Raw genomic sequence first — 10,897 nt, 5'->3', positions numbered from 1 at the left:
TGTGACAGGGACCTTCTCTTTCCAGAGACACTTTACCTTTAATGCCTAACTAGTCTACATTTTACTGCCTATATCTCTATACTTTTACTTTTAAGTTCAGTGTTATTCTATTGTGGTATTTAGTTTCTCTGCATGGCTGTATGGTAACAACAAGTAAAAGCAACCCTAATCACACTTGTGATGGCAATATTCAACATAGTGTAAAACTTTTTCTTTTTTTTTCAACTACAGATAATATGGATTTATTAAAGCCTCTACTGTCATACTAAGGTGAACAGATTTGTCCGTGCATTTTCCTCATAATGCATCACATGTGCATTCAAAGAGGGTCAGACTGTTTCACACAGCACTCGGCTGAGTTTGCACGCTGCATTCCTTGCGTTGTTGAAAACAGGAGGCCGGACGAACGCAGGCTGCAGCTTGCCATCTTAAAGAAGATCCTGACAGTCTGAGGGGAGCGCACAGCCAAACCTGTTTCACCGAGGCAGTGTCACCTGGAAGACAGGAAGACGGGAAGAAGTCCTTTGAGAATGGTAGGTGAAACTGATGCAATCGCTTGAAAGACGTTGCCTTTCCGTTGAAATTGACTGGATTTGATGAACTGTCATTCGCACGCATTTGTGTCGATATATATTTCTATTTTTACTTTGCCACCGCTACACAAGTCGACCATCCCCCGCGCGCTCTCACACAGGAAACTGCTCTCTTACATGTTCCAGCAGAAACATTTCCTGCCCTCAATATGTCAGAGTAGTGTTATGAATGTTTAATTCATCCATGCAAGGTGGATCGAGACCTCAGCATCTGAACACATCCAGCAGATGTCTCTTACCGTCTTTCTTTCTTTCTATCTGTTTCTCCTCTTAACGTTATGAGACGTAAAGGAGCATCAGGAGACACTTCAATATTTCTTACACTGACACAATTTGAGTGATTTTTGTTTTGTTTTTTTTTACACCCTTTTGCAGTCCTCCTCCCTGGTTGTGTGTGAAATGGATGAAAGTCTGAAAGCTAAACTGAAAAAGTTTAGATTTCGAAAAGAGACCAACAATGCTGCAATTTTGAGTAAGTAGCACGTACTAATGATGGATATTAGAGTTATCTTCACTGTAAACACGTTGGCAACATGATGGACGCAAATACAAATACGGTACCTAATAATATTGTATTTCTCAGTTAAAATAGACACGGAGAAACAAATTATTATCATTGAGGATGAATTCGAGGCAAGTAATTTAATGACAATTTAATGACTTTTTGTAATCACCCCCCCCCCCCCCCCCCCCCAAAGCCACTTACACTCAACTTTGTGTTTTAGGACATCTCAGTGGATGCGTTGAGAGGAGAGCTTCCAGAGCATCAACCCAGATATCCTGACTGAATGTCTCATGAATATAGCAAAATAAAGTGTAAAAAAAAAAAAAAACCACTGAAAAAGCTGAACTTCCTTGACAGTAGTGCACATTCATTGTCTACAGCTACAAATATGTCCATGATGATGGGAGGGTGTCTTACCCTCTGTGTTTCATATTCTCCAGTCCAATGGGTAAGTCGAGTATCTTCAACCAAAAGCAAGCTTTCTCCTTTAGCTATTGTTCTGCTCAACGACCACCTTAACAGGTATCTGCTCATCACTGAGATGTGCTGCAGGAACAAGGTTGCAGAAGTATGTTTAACTGGTCAAATTTCAGAATCCCTTGTCAATTTCATTTTAACAGGATGTAAGCCAGAGCTAATGATGATGTATGCAGGCAGCAAGACGAAACTGGTCCAAGATGCGGAGCTTACAAAGGTAATGATCTCCAGTTTCACGTGAGAAAAAAAAACCTGCTCTATGAACATTTATATTTCTTGTTTAGAGACGGGCCTTAAATGGTAAATGTGTCAGATATATACAGATGCTCAGTGCAAAATTCAGGCATTAAAATGGGACAATTATTGAATCTAGACCATAAATTGATTATATTTTCTAAGTTGACTGGCAACTTTTAGACCTCAGCAGGGTATTCCAAAAAAGCTGGGGCACTGTGTAAAACATAAATAACAGAACACCGTCATGTGTTTACAACAGTTTTCCGAAATGTTCCTGAGCCTCATGTTAACCTGTGGAATGTTCCAAACAGGTGTTTATTGCTAATGTCCTAACTTGTTTGAAACATGTTGCTGCATTAAATTCACAATAAGCCTACATGTACAAAAATCACTGAAGCTGATGAGGTAACACATGAACTATATCGTCTTTGTACTGTTTTCAATGGAGGCAAAAACGATCAAGAGATGATCACTATCTGTTTTACTACCTTACCCTTTTGGAATCAGAGTTGTACTTTTTGATGTCATTTGTTTGTTGATTCTTCTACCCCAGAATTTATTAGCAAACAGTTTGAGCACAGATGAGTTAATATCTCAGAGCTTCTTTACATTATGTTATTCAGATTTTGAATGTGACACTCTCTGCTTCGCTCTGTTAGGTCTTTGAAATAAGAAGTGGGGAGGAGTTGACAGAGGAATGGCTGAAAGGCCATCTGTCATTTTTTCACTGAACGTGCATCTCCAGCATTATCAGTCTTTGTCTTTGTGAAATACACTGTTCATTTTTCATTTTCAGTTGTTGTTCATGTTACTGCTATTAAATGATTTACTGTATTTAATCAAGTTGTCAGTTTTGCATTGAAATTGGTCATTTTCAACATGAGTAATTCTCTATTATTTCCAACAAAAATCTGAAAATGAAATGAAAAATGAAATTATTTTCCAATAGAGCACAGACATTCCCGCACTTCTAAAAATTAGCTGTTACATATATGGAATTATTTAGAAGTTAACTACATGCCTTAAAGAGGGAAAAACAACAACCTTTGACCACTCAGTTTCTTACAAAAAGTCACCTGCATTTTATTATCTGTTTCAAAGCTGTAACACAATGACATGTCGAAAGCTAAGAGAATAAAGACATTTTTACATGATCCTGCACTGAATATCTGACAGACAAGAAAAAAGTATGGTGTACAAATAGCTACTGATTAAATATCCAAAAACAAAAAGTGGACTGAAGAGAGATGTCCCCTGTCCAAATCCAGCATCTCTCACACAACATTTCTTTTCATATTTGCAATCATCAAGACACTATGGCCCCAGGCTAAGATCAGGGTCACTGACAGGTAACACTGCCATGTTTGGAGCTGAACATACAGGTAGGAAAGGTGGCCGTCACCTTGCAGTGCGGACCACACATCTTTATTCACTGTCACTGGCATCACTGGAATCTGAGACTCGCTCACTTCCACTTCCACTCTGAGCTCTCTCTGAGTGCTCGCTGCTGCGGTCACTGTGTGCTGGAGAGGCACTGCGACTCCTGCTGCCTCCTCGGTTCTCTCCCTCATCCTCGCTCCCACTACCCTCCTCCCCGCTGCTCCTGCCTGAGTTCTTGGGCTCGTTGTCGTCGCTGTCGTCGTCACTGCCGAAGATCTCTTCCTCATCTCGCATTTCTCTGGTCCTCTCCTCGCCGCTCTCGCTTCCGCTGCCGCTTGCCTTCCTCCTCCGCTTCGCTCTGTCGTCATCGTCTTCGTCTTCTTCGCCCCTTTGTTCCCGGTCATCATCTTCCCTCTCAGATTCGCTACCGGAGTTCTCTGCCTCACTGCCGCTGCCCTTCTCTTTATCATCACCTGGAGAAAACAATTGAAATATCAGACAGAAAAAGAAACAGATTAAAAAACAAACCTGCCAGATCAGATCGTAAATAACTTAGAAGACACGGCATTTCAACAGTGCAGCAGGTAGCCAAATCAGTAAAGTAGTGAGAATAAACGAAAACAGACCAGAGTCCTGTATGTCCTTGTCCATGTCCATGTCTTCCTCTTCGTCTTCTGGCTCATGGTTCTCCAGCTGAGCTTTACGTGCTTCCTAGAACCACAATGAAAGGGAATCAGTCACCAGTGTGTTACCAACAAGAATTCAACTTGTGATAGTTAATGCTCAACAGTTGGAGTCATTAGTTTTGATTAATTGAGCAATGCAGGAAAGCAGTGCTGTATATTTGGTGGAAGAACCAACTGAATGTAATCAACATGACATCTTTAATCTCAGATAAATCTGATTTCTAAAACGTTCATGTTTTTTTTTTTTTAATAAATATGAGGTATTCAAAGGACCAGTTCCCTTTAGTTACATAAGAAAATAATGATTCAGTCACTAATTTTAATCCAAAGTTTTCCTGCCAACTATTCGAAAAGTAGTACAAAGAAGTCGTACAAATACCTAAAGGATAAGTAAACAAAAAGTGTTAGGTGGCCTAGCATCAAGAAAAAGAGAAATGCAACAAGTATGCTAACCTGGGCTTCGAGTTCCTTCTCGTTCATGTCTCTGTGCTTACACACCAGCACAGCGTTTGTGGTCGACTGTGCTCCTGCCTTTGCTCTTCTCTTGCTCAGACGCACCCTGCAGGACAGAAGAAAGGCCGTCAGAGGACAAGGACTAGCAGTTTTATCGCAGTGAGGTACTAATTTACACCAACCTTTCTAAAGCAGAGCAATCGACACATAATGTGAGATACACCATCTGTAATTGTTCTCTTAAAAAACATACCTCTCTTTCTTTGTGCTGAAGTGCAACAACAAACAAGCCTCTTCTCTGCTCAATGACTTACCTTGTCTCGAGCTCATTGTAGTAAACACCATCTCCATCTCTGAAGATAAAGAAGTAGTTCTCCTCATAACCCTTGCTGGCTTTGTTCTTGACATTCCAGTTGTACTCCCTGGCGATCTTGTAATCATACCTGAGACACAGAAAATTAAATGCATTGTTACTTTTTTGCAAACAGAGGAAAGCAAAATAACAAGGTGATTCTTAAATGCAGCAAAAAAGATCCATGATGTTCTTGATGTAATATTTTCACTTACAGATCCTCAGGCATATAATCCATCCCTTCATCGCAGTCTCTCTTGCGCTTGCGAAGTGTTTCCTCGTTGGGCAGGAAGTAGGCCACAAACTGATTTCCTTCCTCATCCATCATACCTCTGTATTAAGGAGACCGGAAACATATAAATTAGCATATATGCAAACATGCTCCTGTCGTAACAAACATATGCACAACAGATATTTTGGAGATACCTGATCATGGCCTGAGACATCATTTCCACTCCTGCTGGTCCTGATATGTCTTTAGGTGCAGGATCAGAGTCAAAGATGACCTGAGCACATGGGTTGATCCACATCTGGGGAAAGAGAACAGGTACAAAAGATGACTATTTAAATCCATGGTTTGTTAGTTAAAGTACCTTAAACTGAAAAAAGCCACAAGAGATTTGTTTTTAACTGTTTCTTTCCCCCTTCCCTGCACTTCTCCAGCTACAGTGCCTGCAGGATGTAATTTCAAAGCATCTACAGGGACTCTGAAAGTCAATAAACAGAGTGAAATTATAGCTCACCTTGAAGTCGGGGAACACAGGTAGCACCTCCACAGGAGTAACTCTGGGTTTACTGTAGTGCTGATTAATCTGGACAGAAACAATACCATCATTTACAAACCACCGTTCATTTTTCAATTACCTAACCACAAACGCTGAACAAGAGCACCTTTGCATTTTGGGTTAATGTGCGGATTTGCATCTGACAGGTGACCAAAACAAACATCCTCCTACTGCACTGAGCAGCTCCACTGCAATAGCTGAAGATTGGCCAAAAGTGCCGTCCCATGGAGTCTTCTATATAACTACAGTATGTTCAAGCTACTCTCCATTTTACTCTTGAGTCGCTTGAAATATAAAAGATGTTTAACAGGGATTTGGGCAGACGTGTTACAGGGTCACTAACCGACTTCTGCGCATCCTCAAATGTCTTCTCAATAGCAGAAATCTGGCTGTCTCTGTCCTTGTAGATTTCTTCTTCTGTAAACTGCTGTTTGACAGATACACCGATCCTAAACACAAAACGTGTTTCAATCATACAAATGCATATAAGAAAATCACACACCTTTTAACTGTTAGGTAGTGAGTGAACACATTTTCTGGAGGTGACTTACTTGACTTCCACTTTCTCGTTGGAAACACCATATCTGTTAAACTCTGTGGAAATATATTCTGTCTTTCTCATCCACGGGACAACTTTTGCATGCTGCTGGGACCTGATGGGGAGGAGGAAAAGTCGTTAAACAAATTAACTCTTCACATGAATCTACAACATGAAGTCGCTTATTTAGCAGCCCTACCTCTTTGAACTGGATGGAGCCTGGATGTCCTCTTCCAGCAGTTTTTCATCAGCAGGGTCCAACAGTACTGACAAGTCAAAAGATTGGTTCAGTCTTAACAAGCATTTGATAAAGCAGAGTAGTCCATGATGAAGAATAGGATGGCACAACTGGTGACTTACTACTGGGGTCGATGCGGTAAGTGTCTGGGTTGATGAGATCAATGGTGACCCCAAGGTCTGGCTCGGTCAGGAGCTCATGCTTGTGCTGCTTCTCCAGAGAAGTGGCTTTATATTGTACAAACCTGCCACAACAAAAATCAAATGTCAAGTTCTGCCCATGTTCATCAGCGTGTGCTTCACGGATGGAGAAGTTGGATGTTTACCTGTGCTGATCAAATGGATATGTGATGAATTTGGGGTCAAAAGGGATGTCAGGCAGGCTGTTGCAATACTTTACTCGACAGACCACGCCTGACCTGTTATGGGCACAAAAGTACAGGACATACGCATTTTGGGTTACCAGACACTTCAATATATCCTGCCACTGTTAAGAAGCACACTACACATTCCTGCACATAACAATGAATATTTAATAGCACTAAATCTACTTACCTCTCTGGGACAGTTCGATGTGAGGACGGCCTACTTGAAGAGAAAACAGACGTTTGTTAGATTTGTAACCATTGCTCATAAACTCGTGCAACAGTGTGAAATAAATGCTTAAGTGACGTACTCTTCTCTTTAACTTTCTCTTACATTATGCTTGGATGGACAGATATGTTGTTCACAATTTTCACAAAGAATCACTGAGGAAATTGGGTATTTCTAATTTGTAGCTAGGGATGCACAGGTCCACTTTTTTTCATTCCCAATCTGATTCTGATACCTGAATTTGGTTATCTGCCAATATGGAGTACCAATCCAATACCGATTCTCATTAATATGCTGTATAGCAGAGACTAGGATCATTCTTTTATGTGTATTCCAGCTTCTTAAATGTGATTGCTTTTCTTCACTCCTCTGCGACAGTAAACTAAGAGCGCTGCATTTACTGACTGAATTCAACCCTGAAAACTGAGGGAGATGCAATGCTTAGCCTAGAACATAAGAGCAAGTTTACATAGAAAAATGCACACTTTAAGTCCCTATATGATTGCCATTGTCCCAGTCTTATAGTAGAAGTGGCAAGACACTGCTACAACTAATATGTACGAATTTGGTAAGGTAATACCTAAAGCTCTGCCAGATGTGTCATGTAATGCAATTCAACACAACTCTGCTGCCATAACTGACATAACCGTTACGTTATTGTTAGCATTTTGTCTGGCTAATCTTTGCTAGCTTACACTACGTTTAGCACAATGTTAGCAAAATTTTTAAGCTACCACGCCTGACGGGATAGATCCCATTTACTTATCCAAATTAGTTAATTAGCGCTAAATACTAAGGTTAATACCAAGTTACCAAGCAATAAGGTTATCGTAAGTTAAACTTACGTTGAGCTTAGCTAGCTAACTGACGTTCATGGCTAACGCTGCAATCTGACAAGTGAGCAATCTCACAAACTAATGGCGACGACTCGTAGCTCTTTACACATTAATTAGATAACATTATCGTTAACTTTAATTGTCAATGAAGACAACCAGCTGGACTAATAAACTTGTAAACGCATTTTAACTTACCTATGGCCGTCTTCCCGTTGAGCTTGTGTCTGAATCGTTGGAGCCATGCTTTTAACAAACTGCTTACAACCGAATGCAAAGTTATTTGTTCGCACAGATAATAAACACAAATACACCTGATGACAAACAAACCTCTTTGCCCAAGAAAATCTACATAGAACTATTCGGCCTAACTTCAATTACACTGTGTACTGCATTTTTATTTTTGCCCGGCAGGATAATTTCACGACCCGGAAGCGTTTCATGACTCCCAGGGCTCAAGAGGACTGCGTAAGTTGTGAGCGGCCCCTACAGTCCTGGCGTGTGAGGTATCAGGGTACTCAGCAAAAACTTGCACTTAAAAAAATACCTTAGATTTTTCAGCATTTTGTTACAAAGCAGCATTGACATTCTTTGCCTCAGTTACAAATAAAGACCAAAACTATGTGCTGATTTTGTTCAAAAATAAACCCTTTAATTGACAAAGAGGGGAAACAAAACTGTCTGATGATACATAAGTAATTACATGTGCTGGTGATGCCCTCAAGATATGGCTGAAAGCTCTGGAAATTTTTCAGGAAGTTTATAATAATTAACCCTAATAATGAACCTTCAAGCTCAAATAATGTGGTTCCTGTGAAAACTGAGCAGATTCTCTATGCTGTTCTTGTGTTTGACTTCCTGCCTGGCTCGATCTACTCTGGGCAGCTTGATGCAGCTTCTGTCAAAAACAAACAAGGTGTGTTTTCTCCAAGGGGCAGAGCATAGAGCTGCTTCTAGGGCGCTTCATAAGCATTGTCTGGAATGGCTGCGATCTCCGGCAGCTGCCTTGCAGCAGGAACGCAACACAGCCATGCCAGGTGGAATTAGCAGGTTATCTATTATCTGAACCAAGGTACATGGCTCCACCACCTCCAATATTCAAAATTAGCTCTTTGTTAACACTTGTGGCATCAAACACACATAAAAACACATTAAAACACAAAAATAGCTAATGACAGCAACAACTGTGGTTGCATAGAACGGCAGCATGATCGAAACACCATCTCAGTGCAAGCCTCAAAATGGAGTTAAAAGAAATACAAGAAAGATGCACCTCACTTCGTGAACCAAGCTACATTCATTCTGCTCCCCCAAAATCTTTAAGTGAAGCTAGAAATGTTACATTGGTGGGTGTGACACACATCAATCACTGAGGACCTCCCTCTACACCTTTGTTACGCCTTCACCCGTGCTGCGACTCTGCACCACCTCTTAGTGGCCTACATTTACCTATGTTAACAAGGACTGTGCACAACAGTGTGTGAGGCAGTCAGTGCAAAGGAAAAACAGCTACGGCTTTTCATTGTATGTTCTTCAGTCACATAACTGCAACAGCCCTCTACTGAGAGTCCTTTCAGTGGAGTTCTTGATCTTTTTCCATCTCAGGTCTGCATCTCTGTCTGCATATGGGTATCGACCCTGTGGAGAGAGACAAGAGATTCAACTTTGCACCTAAACACAGACAGCTCATATTTCAAACTGTTATATATTCAATTAATCAGGGTTAAAAAAAAAAAGTTCTTACCTGCTCAACATGTATATCATCTGTCCAGGATCATCTGCAAATACTCTACAACATGAAGAGAATGGTGCCATTAAAAAATGTACATATACAATATCATAACTAGAACAGGAAAAGCAGCTGTAAACAAAATAAATCATTTAAATGTGAGAATTACATTATATGAGTTTAGTTTAGGGTGAGTGTTTTTTTACTTTTTTGTTTGAACACATCTCTAAGAAACACATCTCGTACCCATCTCCCCAGTGGTAAAACGCCCGGTCCTGGTAGAACATGGACAGAAACAGCCAAATACTTATAGTCTCGACCCAGAAGATGACGAACAGGAACCATAATGATGACAGCAGGACTTCACACAACATCCTGATGGTCTGTGAAGACACCACACACACAGCAGAAATAAGTGAAGTCTTGTGTATACTGAGACTATAAAAAGCATTCACCTGTCCTCTTACTTGGTGCTGGCATTGTGCTCAAGTTCACTAGTTTCCTTTGAATGGAGTATTTCTGACCTGTGTATTAGAAAACTTTGTAGAGATACAGATACATAAAAACGACATACATACATATGAATACGAGTATAGTACGTCATAAAAAATACTGCTATGTTACGATGCTGTATTTAAGTAAAGCTGCGGATTTGGACATAATAATGTAAGTCAAAACAGCAAGTATTTTATGTTTGTAGCATGTCAATTGTATGTAAAATGTGATATTTACAACAGATATTTGATCAGTTGGCTGTCTTGTAAATTTAAACGTTAAGTCGTGTTTTGTTTTTTTTTGTTTTTTTTTTCTTAAACTTCTCACTTGGCTGATACAAGTTAACATCGATCAGCGTCGTAAGCATTTCAGCTAATGTTAATGGTCGACAATTAAGGACGTATTGTCACGCGACGTTAATGCTACTTAAATGTGTTTATCGTCATATGTATTGATACATAATTGTTGTTGCCGTGAACATATTTACGTTAGCATTACAAATATAATAACAATGGCTAGCTCGACTTTAGCTGCTAAGCTAACGTCGAGGTACAAGATGTGCCAGCCAGCTAGCCAACGTTAACTAACAGCTCCTCGTTTTAGTGTTTGTGTAGCTAATTGAGCTAATCATTACATTTGACTTTAACATTAACTGGCATACGATTACATGTGAACGTAATTAATTAATCGTCAATGCCAAATATCTCAAGAAATGACTATACGATAAAGTTGCACGAGAGTAGCTAACAAACTGGAGCAGCTAGTTCACTTTATAACGGCTAACGTGATATTTGTCACTCTATTGTTAACGGGGCCGACCCAAACGTGAGTAAATAATTATTGATTATTAGTATTTACTTACTCAATTCAAAGGCTGTTGAGACAGCATTCCTCTTCCACTCTAGCTAAACATGCACTTCTGTTTACAATGCTCGTCACACATCACCTTGCACGTACTTCCGGTTCTGGGACCAGTCCGAGCATTGGTTGGCCGATTCAGAAA

At 40.2% G+C, this 10,897-nt stretch overlaps 2 protein-coding genes and 1 long non-coding RNA gene across 4 annotated transcripts; 1 reads left to right on the top strand and 2 right to left on the bottom strand.

Annotated features, from left to right (window-relative positions):
* Positions 1-440: 440 nt before the first annotated feature.
* gmfg (glia maturation factor, gamma) lies at positions 441-2,555 on the top strand. Its single transcript, XM_076735523.1, has 7 exons — positions 441-533; positions 969-1,065; positions 1,177-1,226; positions 1,319-1,370; positions 1,466-1,546; positions 1,719-1,792; positions 2,472-2,555. Exons 1-7 carry the CDS (start codon positions 531-533, stop codon positions 2,541-2,543), a joined length of 429 nt encoding a protein of 142 aa, XP_076591638.1. The 5' UTR covers positions 441-530; the 3' UTR covers positions 2,544-2,555.
* A 311-nt stretch (positions 2,556-2,866) lies between these two features.
* Positions 2,867-8,090, bottom strand: paf1 (PAF1 homolog, Paf1/RNA polymerase II complex component). 2 transcript variants are annotated; one of them, XM_076735934.1, is made up of 14 exons: positions 7,869-8,090; positions 6,799-6,831; positions 6,570-6,662; positions 6,367-6,488; positions 6,206-6,272; positions 6,020-6,121; positions 5,812-5,917; positions 5,427-5,495; positions 5,110-5,213; positions 4,899-5,015; positions 4,646-4,774; positions 4,332-4,437; positions 3,819-3,903; positions 2,867-3,665 (listed from the first exon to the last, which is right to left on the bottom strand). In XM_076735934.1, the coding sequence occupies exons 1-14, from the start codon at positions 7,913-7,915 to the stop codon at positions 3,238-3,240; spliced, it is 1,608 nt and encodes a 535-aa protein (XP_076592049.1). In that variant the 5' UTR covers positions 7,916-8,090; the 3' UTR covers positions 2,867-3,237. The 2 variants fall into 2 exon arrangements, with proteins under 2 accessions (XP_076592049.1, XP_076592050.1); XM_076735935.1 differs by having other exon boundaries at positions 6,799-6,828; positions 7,869-8,067.
* A 207-nt stretch (positions 8,091-8,297) lies between these two features.
* On the bottom strand, positions 8,298-10,857 carry LOC143322945 (uncharacterized). The gene is made up of 4 exons (XR_013077367.1): positions 10,757-10,857; positions 9,646-9,782; positions 9,415-9,459; positions 8,298-9,308 (listed from the first exon to the last, which is right to left on the bottom strand). It is a non-coding gene; the product is annotated as an uncharacterized LOC143322945 (long non-coding RNA).
* Between the last annotated feature and the right edge of the window lie 40 nt (positions 10,858-10,897).

This window comes from Chaetodon auriga, chromosome 7, assembly GCF_051107435.1.
Source record: "Chaetodon auriga isolate fChaAug3 chromosome 7, fChaAug3.hap1, whole genome shotgun sequence".
In the NCBI taxonomy this organism is placed as follows: Eukaryota; Metazoa; Chordata; class Actinopteri; order Chaetodontiformes; family Chaetodontidae; genus Chaetodon; species Chaetodon auriga.
This window is presented reverse-complemented; position numbering and strand designations above follow the sequence as displayed.

Coding starts and splice junctions, on each gene's coding strand:
- gmfg (XM_076735523.1), top strand. Junction 1,066..1,176: donor CAACAATGCTGCAATTTTGA/GTAAGTAGCACG, acceptor TGTATTTCTCAG/TTAAAATAGACACGGAGAAA. Junction 1,547..1,718: donor CATATTCTCCAGTCCAATGG/GTAAGTCGAGTA, acceptor TCATTTTAACAG/GATGTAAGCCAGAGCTAATG.
- paf1 (XM_076735934.1), bottom strand. CDS start 7,915: ATGGCTCCAACGATTCAGACACAAGCTCAACGGGAAGACGGCCATAG. Junction 6,832..7,868: donor CAACGGGAAGACGGCCATAG/GTAAGTTAAAAT, acceptor TTTCTCTTCAAG/TAGGCCGTCCTCACATCGAA. Junction 5,214..5,426: donor CTGTGTTCCCCGACTTCAAG/GTGAGCTATAAT, acceptor CTCTTTCCCCAG/ATGTGGATCAACCCATGTGC.